General features: G+C 37.7%; 1 protein-coding gene across 15 annotated transcripts in view; it reads right to left on the bottom strand.

The window, feature by feature from the left end:
* DYRK1A (dual specificity tyrosine phosphorylation regulated kinase 1A) overlaps window positions 1–20,974 on the bottom strand; it is a 144,732-nt gene that overhangs the window by 87,547 nt on the left and 36,211 nt on the right. For 9 of the 15 annotated variants that reach the window (XM_089910254.1, XM_089910256.1, XM_089910259.1 and 6 more), the window contains one exon: window positions 5,387–5,472. The exons of 1 other annotated variant lie outside the window; for it this stretch is intronic. In XM_089910254.1, the coding sequence (XP_089766380.1) occupies window positions 5,387–5,416 (30 nt within the window). In that variant the 5' untranslated portion in view covers window positions 5,417–5,472. Of the gene's footprint in view, window positions 1–3,068; window positions 3,195–3,893; window positions 3,987–5,386; window positions 5,474–12,092; window positions 17,315–20,974 lie in introns of those variants that run through there. 5 more of the 15 variants (XM_022552905.3, XM_022552899.3, XM_089910253.1 and 2 more) reach the window with 4 other exon arrangements.

Consider the following 20,974-nt stretch of genomic DNA (forward strand, 5'->3'; position numbering starts at 1 on the left):
AATTGCTTTCACTTGGAAATCAGAAACTTAATAAAATATGAAACATAAAAGGATAAGGAAATGGAAAATAATGCAGAACTCTTAAAACCGTTTGAAGAAATTTATTAAAGCAGACATTCAGAGTAAAATACTTTTAGGCATTAGTAGAATGACAAAAAGTGGTTTTTTTCTAAGTGTTCGTTGAGCACTTTCTATGTCACAGGAGCCCTGCGAGACACACACAGCAAACACAAACAGGATAAGCCATGGTCCTCTGACTTTGAGAATCAGACTAGCTGGGACCAAAAAAACTCGTAAGCAAACATGTGCAAATGCCATAAAAGCATTAAATACAACCGTTTGCTAGAAAGAATCCTGGGAGGAGAATATTTACTGAACTATATTAGTTTTGTCACTTTATACATTTCTGAAGCAACTGAACTTTTTCCTCCATTGAGTACACACTATCACTTTTATATTTTCTAAAACAGGAGATTCTTCTTTTTGCCAGCTGAATTAGAAACTTGTTTTTAATTATAATACTCAATGCTCACAAATGTATATTAAAAGACCAACATTCATCTAATGCTAGTGAGTATAAACTGGTACATATTACCAAACACCATTCTAAAAGCCTGTATGAAGGGCCTTAAAATTTTCCAAGCCCTATGACCTAATACTTACGCTCATAGGAATAAATTACAAGGAAATAATTTAACATACAACCCAACACTCATGCACAGATGTCAGTACTTTAAAAAAAAGTGAAAAGGAAAAATAAAAAAAAAGTCTAATAAGAGAGAAACCTAACTTAACTAGGAAATGAGCATACAAAGAAATGGTTTCAACTCAGCATACTTTAAAATAAATTTCTAAAATAATTCACCTGCAAAAAGTTATAGTTCTGAATGCTCTGAATTTGCTCCAAGTTCAAAGGAACAGCAGATCACTATAGTTAGTAAGTTTCTGATGACACAGGGAAATGTTCACAACATAATGCTAGGCAATAAAAGAGAAAATATAAACAACATAAAAATAGATTCTACCCAAGCACACCAACCTGAACAGATATTCAGATGATATTAATTAATCAGAAATGGCATTGCAAACAAAATACTAGAAGGGGAAGTGCCATAGTGCAATGGGCAGTAGAACTCTGGGTATGTTTCCTTCCACTTACCAATATTCTCATAAATTTCCAAATTTTTTCACTGATGCTGTATTACTTGGTAAATACAAGTATTTATCAATTTTTTCTTGGGAGAAAAAAATTAAAATCTGAGAGCAAAAATAAATCCACTAGATTTACCATTCACCAAAACCCATCAATTCATTGAATTACTAAGCACAAAATCAGACCGCTCAGGGTTAAGAAATGAATGACAGCTAAAGGAGGGAAAACACTTACAGAAAAAGACCAGATACGCAGGACCACATGAAGAACAAGTCCAAAAGGAAGGAAATGGGCAATACACTCCCAAATATCAAAATGTACATATCCTTTTATTTCCCCCAGTGCACCCTGTACATGAATGGAATTACAGAAGTTGGTTTTATTTAAATATACAGATCTGATTTCTAATTGTTCTGTAATAGTATGCCATACTCTTGTGACCACTGAGGTATATAAACTTTGCCCTACAAAACCCACATTTTAATCTAGAATTAAAACTCTGCCATATCAAATGGTTTTAAGCACTTAAATTCATAGAAATATGGCAGACAATATGAACAAATGAGCGGAATTTAAAATAAATTTCCGGGACTTCCCTGGTGGCGCAGTTGTTAAGAATCCACCTGCCAATGCAGGGCACATGGGTTCGAGCCCTGGTCCGGGAAGATCCCACATGCTGTGGAGCAACTAAGCCCACGACTACTGAGACTGCATTCTACAGCCCACGAGCCAAAACTACTGAGCCCACGTGCCACAACTGCTGAAGCCCACGCACCTAGAGCCCGCGCTCTGCAACAAGAGAAGCCACCGCAATGAGAAGCCCACACACCGCAACGAAGAGTAGCCCCCGCTCACCGCAACTAGAGAAACCCCGCGCGCAGCAACAAAAACCCAACACAGCCAAAAATAAATAAATAAATTTATATAAAAAAAGAATTGATTTTCAAAATAAATAAACAAATTTCCAATGTTATTCATCCTCAAAGAGTTTCAGTTCTGTATGTTCTAGAACTATTTCAAGTTTTAAAACAACTAGCCTATCACTATTGTTACAAAACAATTTCAGTTGTTAAAGAAGCCCAACAAATAAAGAACAGTATCAACTGCTGTATCCAACAGCTTTTCCCATTAATGTTCCCTTGGATGTTAACAGGTATAAATAAGAAATAAAAGGAAGGTGAGGTCCTTTTATCAAATAAACTGGAAAAATGCAAATGCCTTTATGTTAATGTCCACAGTGATCTCTGAGGCAGTGCATTTTCCAAATTTAATCTCCTAAGTGATTTCTACATTCTAAATAAACTGAATTTGGTTATCACTTAATTCAAAGCGGTAAAAAGTAGCTCCTAGGTTCCCAAGATGACAGTGTGCTTGGGAAGAACGGTGTCACTCATCGCTAACAGGGATAAACAGGAGAGGAGGGAGTGTGTGCAGGAGAGACATGTAGGAGGCAGTTACATGAGTCTGGAGCTCAGAAGAGAAGAGTGGGACACAAAGGTAGATTTTGACAACATCGGCATGAAGGTATCAGGTGAAGCCATTACTGCAAATGCTATTAACCAGAGAGTGCTTTCTGTTTTTACTCTAGATGGCTTGAATTCAACAGACAAGTGTTTAAGATTTATCATAAACATCCACTGCAAAATTTGTTATATATCTGCCCCCTCTTCCAATTGAAATGTGCTCCTATGTGCTCCTTGATTCTAAGTACAGGGATCCTTACGAGCAGAACACTATTACAGTACCTGGTACAAAGCAAATGTTAGCCAAATAAAATGTTTGGTCATAAATGATTTTTTTTCCAAAAATCAAAAAATAATCTAATTTTACCTAATTTACATTCTAACTATATTTTAAAATATGCAAAAATACCCTCAAATTAAGTAAATACAGGAACACCTATATACACACGTACCAGAGATATATTGAAGTTTAACTTTGGTTTGCTGTTCAGTAAAAATCGATTATTAAGCTGTGGCTTTTGAAAGACAGTCAGTCAAAGCATACTTCAATGTCCTTTCTAGCATCCCTGAACCTGCACCTAAAATGAAATGGTATGAGAGAGTAAGGTATCATCACAGCTAACCAACATAAAGTCAGGACCATGAATGCCAGGGGAAACAATATTCACTTTCAAGTAGGCAAAAGCATTCTAGAAATAACTTTCAATGAAAAAACTCCTTACGAGCTTTTATGTGTTAAAATTCTATCCGTTGAAGAATAAATGTGTGCACAGTAAAACAAGAGCAAACTTCATTAATTAATGATGATTGTGAAAGCTGTTAATTTTACATTCAAAAACAATTATTAACTTTCAAACTGTTGAAAGGGAAATACGCCAACAGCTAATATGTATATTAGAGAGAGTCAGATCTTTCTTCTTGAGTTTTTTCCTTTATAAGCCAGTAAATGTTGGTACTTTTTAAAGACTATGAGGCTGAGTAAGAGACTAGATTATATCATAAATCTAGTATTTGTAATTTTTTTGTGTGTTCTAGCAGTCATAAAATTAACTAGATAACCTTTAAAAACTGGATTTACTCTTTAGATATTTCATTTCATCCACAAGCCTTTCAAGAAAAAGAGTTATTTAGAAACTCTTCATATCTTATGAAGGTAAACTAGAAATAAAATAGCAACTTTGCCACCTCAAAATTTCTTAAGGGAAAATCTCCAAAATCATTAATATTCATGGATAAATCTATGAGATACCCCCAAAATACTTTGTTCCTCTACTGACCTCAGGCGAAAGTGAGCATCTACTTGGTATAGCCAATGTGCAGTATAGTGCCCAAGGAGCAATCCGGGAGCTGACAGTGCTGAGCAACTGTTCCTGCACCAAAAGGTCAAACGTATAAAATCTGACAACAAAATTTTCATAAAATTCTATAATTTTTTCTGTAAGTATTCCTATTTATTCCTCTATGACACTGACATTCAGCCTCAGCATCATGTTGCTTTTGTCAGCCACTCAGCCAGAATGTGTACATGGTGTACCTCTAATACGTACAGGCAAATACACATGTGTACCCGAGAGACAGATTACAGAGATAATTACTCAAACACCTTTTACTCAAAAAAGAATTATCATCAGATTCTTTGAGTCCCTCATGAATGTAAAGTATGATTTGATCTATAATTAAATTTAATATATATTCAAGCACATTTCTTCATACAAAATGGCACACCTGAGACATTATTTTTTAAAATCCTGAGCTGAAGTCAAAAAATGGTAATTTTTTTTCTTTTTAGAAAACAAAGATCACCCAACTAAAAAGCAATCACAAAATCCTTAACACCTTCACCAATAATGTAATTAAGCATCTATCCAAGATTTATGTGGTTACTTCTTTTCCAGTTAAAGATCACTCTTTTAAACAGTTTATAAATCAAATAAGACTATCTCTGACCAGGCCTGCAAATATAAGCCACTTGGTTCAACAAAATACCTCCTAATCGGCCTGATTTAAGAACATTCAAGTTTAAAAGTTAGTTAACACTTCATCCATTAGCTACACTACATTTTCAAGAGCTCAAACACAGCCACAGATGGAACAAGCCTCCATTTTTCTGTGTATAAGATCACCTCAATTAATTATAAAGCAATCAAAAATATTCTTTCAAAAATGCCTTCTATACTGCTTCTCTTGTATAAATACAAATGACAAAAGGATAAAAGGGAAGGAGAAAAGAAAGAAAGAAAGGAGAAAGAGAGGAATGAAGGAAATGATGGAGAGGCAGGAAAGAAAAAACAAAATCCCAGACCATATTTTTTAAGGAATCATACATATGGGTAATAATATCCTTAACTGAATTATCAGAGACTTAAGACACACTACTAACATCTACTCCCTATGCCTTTAAAAAATTTGCTCTCTTCTAACAGGGATCTGGGGGAACATGCATTCAACCATAAAGGTGAATATTTTACTTATTTTTAACAGAAATACTTCAATTCTCGCCAAAGTATTAGCCAACACCCCTTTTGAAAAGGTCAAGTACTAGCAATCACTATGCTGTATTTGTATTAATAACACTATATGTCACTGATTATCAAACTTGATTCCCAAAGTCAAGTTTAATAAATATCCCAACTATCTTTGCATTTATTGATCTAAATAATTCTCCCCACTAATGCTGTTTATCAGAAAGCTCCCGCATTCAAAATATACCACCAGTTCCCACATTCTCTCAGACAGCCACAGTTTTACTGTATTTCAAAACTTGAGTCACCTGTATGCATCGTCTTCTTTCAAGTCTCATATCATCCTGATGGGGTGGGGGAAGGGAGGGAAGAGTCCAGCAGCAAAACTATAACACTGTGTGAAGAAAAACAGATTATGATAAGAGATAAGGATGCAAGACAATTACCCCTAATTGAGGAACATCTAATGTAAATACAATCCCCAAAACATAGAGATAAAATTACTGCAAATTCATTTCCTCACATTTATTTAAGCTTACTTGAAAATAATTTTCATCAATGAAAAGCAATTATATATAAAATATAAAATATTTAATTGTCAGGGAGAAAAACAGTTTTAAAATCTGACTACTACCAACAAAAATTTCACACATATCTAGGGATGAAATAAACCGTCAATATTACACTATTCTATGTAATTTTATCTGAATAAAAAACATCTACATTTTGTAATCTACATCAATTCACAAATCAGTAAATGTGAATTCACTTTTCACCATGGCTTACTATCAGAGGTAATGAAACTTACTCTATAGGAACGATCACGTCAATCTACCAATGTTACTGGTAAATTAAGTTCTGAGACACTGCTCACCAACTGTTCCCCTAAGCCCACAAGCCCTCTTTTGCTCTAGGAGTGGCTTCTTGTACTTATTGTAATTCTTTCACTTTACTTCCTACTTATTACTTCCACTGCTATTTTATGATTGGCCAGCAAATTCCATGACTGATGGGAAAGAAAAGCAACCTGGTAGCTATTGTCAACTGAGAGCACGTGATGACAGACAAGACAAAGACAAGCACAGGCTGAAACCTAACTTATAAATGAGTCTGGTCTAAAAATCTATTTTTCAAATTGATGCTGTGGAAGTATTATTCCTAATGAAACAATGTTGCTTATGTTGGCCAAGTTCCCAGACTAGCCAAAAGACATCTATTGAACCCAAAAGATAATTACACCAGCCATGGGCACTGGGGACCCTGCAGAAGAAACATAGAAACTTAACCAATTCTAGATCCTCTCTTTATCCAGACAAATTCTGAAATAGGTTGTTTTCCTTTGTTAGCACTCTCTCAACTCCTGATGCCTGTAATTCCCTAAATTTTATATTATGACATTCCAATCATCCTGCTAATAACAACGCTTTCCCCTAAGTATGTTCCTAAATTACCACCCAAAGCTCCTACTGCCTCAGTGTAGTTCACTTCAGGTATGTGATAGGAAGAAATCAGCAGGGCTGAAATAATTCACTTTAATATTTGCAGTTTTCAACAAGGATGCTAGCTAGTTAGCCCAAATAAACCCCTAAATGATAGAATTCTAACAGTGTTGCAAAATAATGTTAAAAACTACTGAGATAGTTTGAGGAAAAACATTTTTATGCAAGTGGGTCATAATATGGATTTGACTATTTATTGCCACCAAATATTTCTGCTTTTCACTTATTTCTGCTTCTACTTACTTTTGAACCCCAGAAGTTCTTTAAAAGCTCAAATTCTGTACTCCAAATAGCAGCAACTGAAAGAGCAGCTCAGGGAAGGGGTTTACATGTATGAATTACTTGTAAATTAGGAACTACCTGTGTCTGAAATCATTCCCTGGATTCCAGATTCCATTCCTGAAGAACCACTTTTCCAGCTTAGGTGCTGCTGTGGTATCAAGGAAAACCCTAGGCATGTGACCAATTAGTACCCAACTTGGGGGAAAGGGGATATGGACAGATAAATGGATGAACATTAAAGTAGTGCATCAAAATAGTTTTATTTGCAAAAATAATATTTGAATCATCAAGAGTCAAGATTTTTTACTTCAAAGACATAGTTTTCTAATAATTTTTCCCTCATAAATGGTCAGTCTTTACAATTCTAGGATAAACTATGGTAAAGGAAAATGTGAATTTTTAAATCTCTTGCCATGAACTGCACATTTTCAAATCCTTCAGGCTCTTGACATCACATTCTTCACCTGTAAGATGTCACAATGCTACCTATACCCTGCCAACTTCAATGGTTTCAATAGGAAAAGATGAGTCGGCCAGTGGCACAATGGGTAATGCATCTGACTCTGGATTATCAAAATGATCTCACCCTAAAACTGACATCTTTTAGAAAAAAAAATCAACCATTTAATCACACTCATTTGAAAAGCAGCCTTTAGCAAAGGGTAAAGAATTTCTGTAAGTTACAAAATCTGCTGCTGACATATGCAGCAACTAAACCATCATATACTGAGAAATGATAAACTCAAGTCTTGACCTTAGATTACTTTAAATAAAGATTCTAGTGATTATTCCAATATATCCTTCAGGCTGGTCACTTTTCAAAAAATAGATGTGAGTTTTAATGACAATAAGTAGGTAACAGCGAACAACAAATGTACTTTGCATTTATAGATACAATTTTCTTTCTAAAGAAGCTTACAAATCCAGACAGTCATATTTTATTTGTTTCTGAGAAAAACCTACAGTGAATTTTTTATCTTTCCCCCCACAAATGGAGCCATTCACAAATTATGGAGCAAAATTAGATGCCAACGAAAAGCATCTACTATCCTTACCATAGGAACCTCTCATAGTCCTCAAAATCTTTTACAGTATGTGTTAGCTCACATTTTGCCCAAGGCAATACAATGGTCTATGAACAATCTAGGAACTGAGCTTAAGTGGTTTCTGAAGTTAACTTACAAACCAATTTTTAGTTGTCTGAAAATCACTGCATAAAATTAACCTACAGCACATCTGCAGGGATAACAGAATTTCAACAAGCTGAGTTTACGTGCATGGTATGCTCAGGAAGGTATCAGACTCGGTCTCTTTGTGTCTGTCTCTCTTTCTCAAGAGGGGTGGGGGAGATGAGAGGAGGGGAGAGAGGGTGGGAGGATATCGAGACACCTAATCAAAAGCACTGTCATGCTGAGATTTATAAAATTACTACAAATCTGAAAAAAACTAGGGTGGCAAAACTATGATTGAAATGAATGCATTAGCATGATATGGCAAATCCAGATTAACTGAAGAGTTAATAAACTAAATGGCAGGTACTAATGTATTCTCTAATGACACAATGTTTTGTACTGAGGCAAAACTAAAAACTGTATCTAGTTTTGTTTTTTTTTTAATAATTTTATTTATTTATTTTTGACTGTGATGGGTCTTTGTTGCTGTGCGTGGGCTTTCTCTAGTTGCAGCGAGCGGGGGCTACTCTTCGTTGTGGTGCGCGGGCTTCTCGTTGTGGTGGCTTCTCTTATTGCGGAGCCCAGGCTCTAGGCGTGCGGGCTTCAGTAGTTGTAGCACACGGGCTTCAGTAGTTGTAGCACGCGGGCTCAGTAGTTGTGGCTCGCAGGTTCTAGAGCTCAGGCTCAGTATTTGTGGCGCTCGGGCCTATTTGCTCCACAGCATGTGGGATCTTCCCGGACCTGGGCTTGAACCCATGTCCCCTGCATTGGCTGGCGGTTTCTTAACAACTGCGCTAACAGGGAAGCCCTATATCTAGTTCCAAAATAACTAAAGTAGTAAGGAAGTATCATAAGCAGCCAGCGAAAAAACTCAGTCTGATACAAGCTTCAGAAGTACTGGTAGGTACTATTTTATTTCTTAAGCTGGGTACAAGTATACAGTTGTTTTTTTATGACCTTTTAATTTTATGTGTTATATCAATATATATTCTCATATATTCACAATTTTAAAAATTTAACCCACATGAAAAAATAAAATATAATGCACAATGAGATTTAAAAGGACAATTCTGATAGTTCAGAAGATGCCAATTAAGAATAAGCTACAAAAAAATAAAATAACAAGCTACAAAAATGAAAACAAAGTTGAGAGAGTGGCATGGACTTATATGTACTCCCAAATGTAAAATAGATAGCTAGTGGGAAGCAGCCGCATAGCACAGGGAGATCAGCTCCGTGCTTTGTGACCACCTAGAGGGGTGGGATAGGGAGCATGGAAGGGAGGCGCAAGAGGGAGGAGATATGGGGATATATGTATATGTACAGCTGATTCACTTTGTTATAAAGCAGAAACTAACACACCATTGTAAAGCAATTATACTCCAATGAAGATGTTAAAAAAAAAAATGAAAACGAATTTGAAAGACCTAAAATTTGATTCCATGGATCAAATTACAATGTGATTATCTTAAAATTATACTCTGTGATTAGCTTTCCTTATAAACTTCTGCTCATTTACACTAACAGAGCAAGGAAGTGATAGAAGAAAATGTCTTTTTTCCAGATAATAATTTTAGAAATAGATTTTCAAGAATTATAATAGCCAAAGGAGTCATGGGGGAAATGTTCTGATACCTAACACACAAGGAAAATAAAAAATCTATAACTCTAATTCCCAATAAGATGATCAAATGGCATACACAGAAAAAAGTCCTTTCACTAACTGGGGGTTTCAAGAGAAATCCTAAAAACCAAGAACATTTATGACTTCCCCCAGGATCCCTAGGAAATAGTCACAGTCTTTAAAAAAAAAAAAAAAAGTAAAAAGGCAAAAAGCATTAAGATGATATCAAATCGAAATTATGAGTAAAAGTGCAAGGAAAAAGCCATTTGCTGTACACCATCAGCTGAGACACTTCACAGACGTTGACACACACCGTACACGTAGGCACTGTTATTTCAACAGTGGGGAAATCAAGGGTCAGAGAGATAACCCGCCTGGCCTATGGGCACAGCTTGAGAACTCTGGTCCCACACCAAAGTTCACTACTTTCCACCACTCCAAGATGCCTCTCATTAGGGATCATTGAAAAGGTTAGAAGAAAATTGCAAACCTGCAAGAATCTAGGTGACTTAGTCTGATTTTAGACTCACCACTCTTCTGCCTCAACCATACTAAACATGAAATAAAGCTCATAAGCAGTAAATTAATTTGTATAAAGTATTTCACTTTAGGGGAATGGAAAAGTAACTCTCCTGAAAAGTCAGCCTAGCAGAGAAATTCTGATTATAGCATGTAACAGTTCGTTCTATATTCCCTTAACCAAAAAAAAAAACAAAAGAATTAAGGAGACAAGATAAAAGAGTGTAAAAACCAATAGCAGATAAGTTATTTTTGCACTAAAGCCTCAGGCAAGATAAAAAGAACATGAAGGACTGAAAACCTGGGTCTTGGAATATATGACTCCAACGGCACGTTGGAAGTGGAAGTAGCTGATACGTGGGTTTAAGGGGCAGAAGGATGTGATTTCTCATAAAACTACATAAAGAACTAACACAACCCTGAGTGAGCACCATAGAAAAGGTTCAAGACAGAGCTGTGTGGATTAAATAAATATTGTCCCAATTTTTGCTACCTCAAGCACCAAGTTACCTGGCCTCTCCAGGACTATATCTGGGCTAAACTGAGACAAAATTAGGCACTGAGTATTCGTATATGGCAAAAAATACAGGAAAACAGGAGGGAAATAACTCATAGGCATATTATCTGTTACAACCCATAACGCATTGACAAATATCTTTTTTAAGACTGGTGGGCAGAGACTGAAAAGTTTCTAGGAGTAAGCTGTGACCAAAAAAAAGTACAGGTACCCTGCCACTAATTCAAAACATACAGAGACTTCCCTGGTGGCGCAGTGGTTAAGACTCCGCCTGCCAATGCAGAGGACACGGGTTCGATCCCTGGTCCGGGAAGATCCCACATGCCACGGAGCAACTAAGCCCGTGCGCCACAACTACTGAGCCTGCGCTCTGGAGCCCACACGCCTAGAGCGCGTGCTCCACAACAAGAGAAGCCACCGCAACAAGAAGCCCACGCGCCGCAATGAAGAGTAGCCCCCGCTTGCCAAAACTAGAGAAAGCTCGTGCACAGCAACAAAGACCCAACACAACCAAGATAAATAAATAATTTATTTTAAAAAAACATATAAACTACCAGTGATACTTTATTTTGCTTGCCATCCTTTGTCTCCTTTAGTGAGTGTGAAAACAATGATTTTCACAGGTTTATTTCAACCTTCAAGTCTATCAACCTATCTGCATGTATTCTCTTATACTCCAAGTTCCTCAAACATTAATATTCAGACCACAGCACTTTTCAGGAACCTAACTTCCACTACTGGAGAGTGACTACTACTATATAAAGTAGATACTAGGAAATATCCCTGTCATAAGCAGACCTAAGTTCCAGAAGGCTCACTTCTAAGATTTGGTTGAAAGGCAACATTAAGTACTATCTTAGTTATATGTGGAATTAAGCAGACTGAAAATACCAACTTGCCTCTAGCCCACCTCTCTCCTTTAAGGTTCAGGCCCACATTTCTGAGAGTCCAGTGAACGAGCTTGATCTTGTTTCCCACTTATTACTGCATATGAGGTATCTTATATTTAATGTACACATAAACATTTTCCTTTAATTCACTTAATTCTCATAAATAATTACATAAGTTAAGTAGCACTATTACCCGTTTTACAGGTGAGGAAACTAAGACCCAGAGAGGTGAAGTTGCCCCAAGTCACACAGGGCGAATTGTAGAGAGATAAGATTCAAATCTAACCAAACCGACTCCAAAACCGCTGATCTCAGGTCCCACATTAAACTGAATTTGTCATTTCCCCACTCTTCTCTCTTGATCAAAAAAGATGAGGAATGACCAGGCAGGACAGGAAAAAAATCCACTTCTTCTTCCTGTATTCTCAGTTTTGGTTAACGGGTATCACTACACCCCAACCTCCCAAACTAAAACCCTAATATCATCTAGGACCTCTTTGCTATTGCTTACCCCACATCCAATCCACACAAATTCTTGTGTTGAGAAATTCCCCGGCGGTCCAGTGGTCAGGACTCGGCGTTTTCACTGCCAGGGCCCAGGTTCGATCCCTGGTTGGGGAACTAAGATCCCACAAGCTTCGAGGCGCGGCCAAAATAAGAAAAGTGAGTTCTGTGAGCCATTCTAGGAAATGAGTCAAACCTAAGGAGGAGGTCACAGGAACCTCCAGTTTGTAGCCAGTCAGACGCCCAGGTAACAACCTGGGCTTGTGCTTGGTGTCAGAAGTGGAGGGTCTTACAGGACTGAGCCCTTTACCAGGTAGACAGTTTGAGAATTGGGCTGAATTCTCAGACACCCTGCTGCCATCTGAGAACTGCTTGGTGTGAAAAAGCCCCTCCCCCGTGAAAAACATACACACACACACACACACACACACACACACCCTCACATGCTGGAACTGGGTACAAGAACCCTTTGTAAATAGGAATTAAAAGCAAAGTAATATGAACAAAACAAATTTTTTCAATCTCTTCTGCTGATGCGCTTGCTTCATATCACCTACACATAACATACTCAAACTTTCTATTACTCAAATCGATCCTGCTCATAAGAGGAATTAAAAAGGGGTGGCCCAACGACCTCTAGGTGCTTTGAGAATCAAACAAGGTTGAGACCCAGCGCTCAGTGTCATCCCCCGTTACATTTCCCTCCCTAACCTGACATCTGGGGTGATCTCATGCATGCATGTATTCCAGAAACAAAGCATATCTATCAGACAGAAGACACTTAGGAAGAATATGTTCAATCGATAATAGTCTGCGACCCCTTCTCATAACTAGTTTCTAAGAAATGCAATAAAAAAAACTGCTCACTCTTTCCTTTCTGATAGTACTGACTTTTCTAAATAGAATGGTCTAAAGTATTTATATATATGTGTGTGTTTCTAAAGTATTTTATATATATACACACAATTTTATTTATAAAGTGTACATTATATGTAATTAATTTACATAAGTACGTGCACACATATACTTAGTTGATTATGTGTACTTTAATACATATAATTATATATAATTTTATGAACCACTGTTTTTTAATTATCCTTGAATTTCAAAAATACAGAAAAACAACAAGATGCAGAAATAATTAAAAAACACACACACTATTGTTAACAGCTTACATTTTCTTCCAATAAGCCTATTTACTAAATGAGTTTAGTTGCACAGTAAAATGAGTTTAGTTGCACTTATTTTCCCTGCTAGACTTTTGTGCAACTTAGAGAAATGCTACCTCCTAAAAAATTCTTTAAATGTGTGACCTTGTATTTCAGGGTACCAATCATCCTCCATGTCTCTTTCACCTTTGGCTCCAAACTCAGGTGTTACTCTCCAGTTCCATCGTCTGGCCCCTCCAAATCATTCTTCTATACATCTTTCCCTCTAAAAGAAGTACTTCAAAGATTTACTCTGAACTAATAATTCCAGACTCTCTTCTCTACCCTGACCGCTCACTCAGTATCTAGTCCAACAGCTGCTGGATGCTGCGTGCAGTGCCACATTACTACCTCAACTCACTATGCCTAAAAGGCATCCTCATCCCTTCCTTACACAGCTCACACTGCCATCTCTACACGTGCCAGCGACACCACAACCATGCTAGTAACTGCTGACTTCTTTAGCTACTCTAAACAGTCTCACTAAATTCTATCGATTTTCAAAATGCCTCATGCCTTTCCATTCTCGTCCATGCCTACTGTTATCACCCTGGTCCATGTCCTTATATCAGTCCCTATTTCACACATATTACAGAGGCCTCCTAAACTAAGCATCTCCTAGGCCAGACAGTATGTCAGAAACAATACAGGAGGTTGCCAAAACTAGACTGCAGACTCCACCCCAAAAGATCCTGATTCAGGAAGCGTGGAGAAGGACTCAAGAATCTGGTTGTTTTTAAACAAGAACTTCCAGGTTATTCTTGAGCACAGCCGGATTTGGGAACTGTTTTACTTAAAGACAGCTCATCCCTTGTCCCATTTCATCACACCTTTAGCTGCCACGCATACATCCCTGAAGCACAGACTTTCAACCTGGATTTAACCCCTCTGTAACTTAGGAACATTAGATCAAATCTTATCGCCCTGAACTCAGAGCTCAGCATGGCATTCTATAAAATGCCACTTAACCTCCTTCTGCATCAATGCTCAAATCATTCCCCCTTCCTAAAACTTGCCCTTTCTTTACCTAAATCTTATCCACTCTTCAAGACCACCTTAATTCTCCCTCATCCAGCTTAAAGCCACTCCAATCTCTCCTCTGAACTTGTGTTTACTTATCGACCACTATATTTTAGTAATTATTTATGTTATATTCTTACTCAAGTGATAGTATCTACTGCTTGGTGAATCTCAATCTCATATTTCTATTATAGCCTAGGAGATGTTCAATAAGCACGTTAGAATGATAGAATAACAACATGGAAAATACTGTCTTATATAGAAAAAGTGGGCTATAAAGCAGTATGCAAATATATTCATTTTTAAAAAGGAGAGAATAACTGTGCGCAGAGGAAAAAAAAAAAAAAAAGACAGGTTATACACAAAATGCAAATAGCAGTTATCTCCGGAGAGAGGAACTGCAAGAAATTGTTATTCTTATCTTCAGTAGTTTTTAAAGTTTCTAAAATGAATGGGCATTTTGTAATGAAACGAAACCTTAAACCTAGAATCTTAAACCTTAAAATCTTAAACTAGGATTTTCTTGATCAATGGCAATTCTGTATAAATGACTGGCATGGGGTATCAGCAGCCATAGGGTATCAGCAGCCATACTGTCACAATCCTAACACATATGACTGATTTGTTAATGTCAACATTTCCCAACCTATATTTCAAATTCCGCTGGCCTCACTAGACTGGATGTTCAACTTTGGGGACCTCATTCACAGTCATGCAAATCAATTACATACACGGGCATGCTATTTTGCTAGCTGCCTGTGTGGAGTTTTATTTGTTTGTTTCTTGTTCTGGTTTGCCCTTTCAATCAAAACTGCAAATTTTAACATAGTAGTGCTGCTCTTATATGGAAATATCCAAAAAGAAACATACAACAGGTAAGAAAACTACAACTAATATTAAAATAAATCTTAGAAATAAAGGTCTAGTTATACCTTTAAATCGCCATCTTAAGCACCCCTTCCTCCTTATGCAGAATAAAATCCTAAATTTATAGTGAAAATCTACCCATCTCCAAGAATAATTCTCATGATAAACTATACCGAGAATTTTCAATCCTGAATCAAACTGTATGCTAAATTCCTCCATACTAACTTATGTTCATGTTTTTTTATGCACTCTGAAGAAACAGAAAATAACTATACAAAGCCTACAAAACACGCTTCAGATGCACAGAGACTTATTCCTCACCTTCTTCTCCAGCTGAACATCAAGACACTCAACCTCTCTTCTCAAATTTAATTAGCCAGTCCCAGTCCATTTTTCTTGCTCGAATCTTATGCTTTATTTCTCAATTTATAATCTTCAAATCTATACATGGTATACTTGAACATGAGCTTCAGCAAAAGTAAGTATTATTCCCATACAGTTTTCTTCATGTAACACTGATTCACATTCTGCTTGTAGTCTATTTTGCTTCATATTCAACCTCTTTTAGAAATACATTTCATGATGAAAAATACAAAATTTATATACAAATGTACATCATCAAAAATAAAAAATCATAAATAAAAATGTTCAACACTTTCAAAAGAAAAGAGGACACAGATTATTGTACATTCACATGATAAAATATTATGTAATCATTTAAGTTCTTAAAACAATTATATTACATGAGGGGAAAAGGCATGCATTATATTTTATCAGAAAGAACTCAAAATCTTCATCAAAGCACAGTCTCAGGAAAGTTAAAAAAAAAAAAGAATAGAAAAAACTCTGGAAGAAAATACATGAACTATTAATAATGAATGTCTTTGGCTAATAAAAGACTGGATGGTTTTTATTGTCTTCTTTACACTTTTCAGTGCATCACAACTTTTATAAATATGCACGTTTGTTTGTTTGTTTGTTTTTTGCGGTATGTGGGCCTCTCACTGCTGTGGCCTCTCCCGCCGCGGAGCACAGGCTCCGGGCGCGCAGGCTCAGCGGCCATGGCTCACGGGCCCAGCCGCTCCGCGGCATGTGGGATCTTCCTGGACCGGGGCACGAACCCGTGTCCCCTGCATCGGCAGGCGGACTCTCAACCACTGCACCACCAGGGAAGCCCTATGCACATGTTTTATAATCAGGAAAAAATGGTCCAAGAAATTCAGCCAACATAAAAGTCGACATGGAATCTAGCTAAAGCCACAACTATGAAACAACCTTTAAGTACCTCCAATGTTTAAAACTCCAGTAAAGGTGAAAAGCTCATGAAAATAAACTATTAAAGATATTTGCGGGCTTCCCTGGTGGCCCAGTGGTTGAGAGTCTGCCTGCCGATGCAGGGGACGCGGGTTCGTGCCCCGGTCCGGGAAGATTCTACATGCCGCGGAACTCCGGCTGGGCCCGTGAGCCATGGCCGCTGAGCCTGCGCGTCCGGAGCCTGTGTTCCGCAACGGGAGAGGCCACAGCAGTGAGAGGCCCACGTACAGCTAAAAAAAAAGATCTTTGCTTTTAAAACTCAGTTAATATACTGCTTGGTCACTGTCCATGGTAGGACCCCCAAAAAGTGCTTTGTGCTGCTTAACCTGGTGTTCAAGGCCCAAAGCCGTCAGGCTCCGGAGTCAGCCTGCCCTAGTTTAACTCCTGGCTCCATAACTTACTAGGTGGCCTCACGCAAAGTTCTAAACTCCTAGTTGACTAAGTGCCCTCATTTACAAAGTGAAGATTACCCCATAAAATAGTGCTGCTATCGATGACGTAGCGCGTGTAAAGCATTTAAAGCACTGCCCGGTAAATGCTCATTACCTGTTCACTTCTTCATACTGTCATATTTTATACTGTCATTATTATCTCCACCTTTCCAGTCTTATTTCCTACTATATGCTTTCCCCAAATCTACACTCTAGCCACGAGGGACAAAGCTCATTCCCCCAACATCACTTTTTTGCTCAGACTCCATGAGCCTTCCTTCCTTTTCTGCCTGTCAACACCAATGTCTTCTCCTCCAGAAAGTCTCCCACCAGCAACCTCTACAGTAGACACCACTTACCCTCAACCCTGCCGCAGCAGTATTTATACCATGATTAAGGCCCTAACCCCACTCTGCCTTCAACTGTAGCTAACTCTATGCTTGACAGCACCTAGCCCCAGAAAGTGGGAACAGCCTGTTCAACTCACCCTCCAGATGGCCAGCTTCCTCAACTATAGCTGACTCTCAATACAGGAGGGAAAGGAAACCAGTACCATCAAACTACATCATCTCCAAAAAAATATCTGCTTTTGGTTGCTTTGTTGAAACAAATGAGTTAAATTTTTTAAATATTTAAGACAAGATTATAAGCACAGTTAAGTCATACCTGCAATCTAATGATGGAACAAATGACTTTGCTAATTCATTTCAATGCGAAAGGCACAAAACTGAGTACTTCTGATACAGAGAATGGTATATGAACTAAAAAAATATTTTATATAATTATCAATTCTCTATAAATAGCCATAATCAGATAAAGCTTGGGCATAGTTTTTGTTTCTTGTTTTGAGTTTGTTTTTTTTTCCTCTTAAACACCAAGCCTCTTTTCTAAAAAGAATATTTTTAAATGTGGTATTATATTGAAAATGTTAGCAAACCAGGTGGGCAAAATAGTGACAACTGTGGAAGCAGGAGGACAGGGACATGAGGGTTCATTATATTCTCTACTTTTATGTATGTTTCAAGTTTTCCATAATTAAAAAATTTTAAATAGAAGTGGCGATATATGAAAGAAGTATTAGAAATACAATTCTTTAAACTATAAAATAAGTGAGATACTTGACAAAAGCAGCTAACTAAAAGAAATTTAAAGATTTGATATTCTATGACAGAGAACTTAAAAACATACCATGACTAAGCAAAATTTGCTTTTTTTTATTCTTTTGTTTGTTTCTCTTTTGGGAGAGGAGATAGGGGTTAAAATTGCTTGGGAAACTATTTTACATAAAATGCTTTATATAAATAACTAACAAAGATTTACCTATGTAAACTTTGATTCTTATAAAATTTTTCACAGGGACATTTATTGTGTTAATAAATGTACAGCTGTGATGTGAAAATTCAGGGAGTTGGGGTGAAATTCCTTTTAGGGTGTCATCAGTTAGCTCTGAGGGATCAACAAAGCACAAACTTCCTAGTGCCAAAGTCCACAAGACAGACAGATCCCACTACTAGTTTTAGCAGCTAACGTTCTCTAGCCACTCTTGGAGAAAAAAAAAATTGAACATTTTAACAACTTGCCCCAAAATTTCCTCTTGCTACCCAAAGTCATAATTGATGTTTGATCTTCCTGTTTTTTCAATATTACAAAGAATAACATGTTTTTTTGTGGTAGCTAATACATATGGATTATACAATAACACTGAATTTAGTATCAGATTGAGAGCAAGAGGTCTTCAATTTCATTTAATTCAAATCAATCCTTTAGTAGATGGGGAAACTCAGGTCTAGAGGTTATGTGCCTTACTTAAAGAGTATGTGAAAGTAAAATAAACAGATCAGAAAAGATCTGATTATCAAACCAATGATAATAGCAAAATAATACTTAATTGCCATTTTAATTGAGCTTCAAACTCCATTGCTACAAAGAAATATGGGCAAACATATATCTGTACAACAACAACATAAGCATACTTATGTTTCTTTTCATATAAATGGAAATACACAGGAAAATGTCCAGAAAGATAACTGCAAACCTTCAACAGCAGTATCTGTCGTTAGGACAATGGGACTGAGAAGGTGGTTGGGTAGGAATGGACAGGAGTGGACAGAAAGTCGCAAGAGGGACAACCATACATACTTCTGTATACAATTCAGAAGTGCCATCACTTATGCCTATTGAAACAACCGAAAAATAATTTAAATAACTGCATACACACAAATAATATCCTAAAAATCAGATGATGTCATGACATGATGAGAGTTTCAAATCTATCATTCATTTCTTCAACAAATATGTGCTGAGAACTGGAGACACACGGGTGAGATTTACTGCCACTGTGTCTGCCCTCAGGGAACTCACAGTCCAACGTGGGAGACAGGCAAAATCACACTAATATATAACTACAAACCATGCTCACGATTATGAGGGGGAAGTACACATTGCTAAAAGAGAAAATTAACGAGAAGAACCAATTTAGATTTGAGGAAGAGGGAGTATCAGAAAAATCTTTCCAAGAATTTGACAGGTGAGATCTGGATTTGTAGTCTTAGTATGGGTAAGGCTTCTGAAGCTCACAATTCTTTCAATTTCTAGATCTACGTAAGAGAGGCGGTGAAAATTCAGAACTTCTGAGAAAGTAATTAGGTGAGTTGGGGATCTGGAAGTACCAAGGACGTTCGGCCAAGACAATGAAAGATTAAAGGACCAGTGACTAGACATTTCCAAATAATTTAGCAAGTCTCAAGGATGGAATGAACTGACTTTGACTCGCTCCCTGTAGTTAAAGAAAATAGGACTAAGAGTAAGAAGAATGTTACAGGAGAACAAGTGGCAAATGAAGGAAAGAATGAAGGCATCCATTAATGGGAGAGCTGTTTCATGAGTGACAGCCCCTAGTCATTGCATCTGCAGAGCTTGCGACCCATGGCATCTGCCTTGGCTATGGTTCCAACACTAAGTGGGAAGCGGGGTACAATTTACTCTAGAGTCCACCCGTTTGGCCTGACCTTCATCCAAAGGTCCACATCACTACAACGTTATTTAAAAGTCTGCCTACTCCATGAAATATAATCAGGGAAACAGAATTTTTAAAGAAAACTGTCTCCTCCACTGACCCTATTTTTTTGCCCAGGTTCTCTGGGGACAACTTCCCAACATGGTGGAGGGAGCTAGAATCCAAGCAAAGCATGGGGGTCCTACTGAGATGTGAAAGTAAAGATTAGAGTTCCAAACAGCTGAAGCACCTGGAATCTTTGGGGGACAGAGCAACACAGAGAGGAGAGCTATGCAGAAAGGGGTCTCCAAAAGTCTGTAGAGGGGTCCCAAGAAGACCAGAACGTACATGGGGCAAGGTGAGACAAGCTTAGTGCAGTGACTGCTAAGAGGTTGAGAGGAGAACAGAAATGAAAGAGAATGGGAAATTTTGGAGTCTTTGCCCAGCCACAGTGGAGAGATCTCTTTAACAGAGGTTTACTGTGCCAACTTGACTGAGCCATGGGCTGCCCAGACAATTGGTCAAACATTATTCTGGGTGTGTCTGTGAGGGTGTTTCTGGATGAGATTAACATTCCAATCCAGACTGACTGCCCTCCCTAATACGGGTGGTCCTCATCCAGTTGGCTGAGGGCCGGAGTAGAATAAAAAGGCTGACCCTTCCACAGGTAAGAGAGAACTCCTGTCTGACTGCTTTGAGCTGAGACGTCAACCTTTTCCCTGCCTTTGGACTCAAACTGAAACAGCAGCTCTTGAATCTTGAGCCTGCTGGTTTTCAGACTAGAACTTAAACCATCAGCTCTTACGGTTCTCAGGCTTCAGACTCTGACCAGAACTACACCATCAGCTCTCTGGGTCTCCAACTTGCAAAGTGCAGATGTGGGGACTTCTCAGCCTCCATAACCAGACGAGCCAATTTCTTACACTAAATCATACACCTCCTATTGGGTCTGTTTCTCTGGAGAACCCTTACTAATACACACCTTAACATCCTTTCCCCCTTTCAAGACTAAGGACCACACTTTTAGAGTATAGCCTACTCCAGACCAAAACGA

This window comes from Delphinapterus leucas, chromosome 4 (assembly GCF_059928025.1).
Source record: "Delphinapterus leucas isolate spDelLeu-1000000601 "Yukka" chromosome 4, BTC_Dleu_Yukka2, whole genome shotgun sequence".
Classification (NCBI taxonomy): Eukaryota; Metazoa; Chordata; class Mammalia; order Artiodactyla; family Monodontidae; genus Delphinapterus; species Delphinapterus leucas.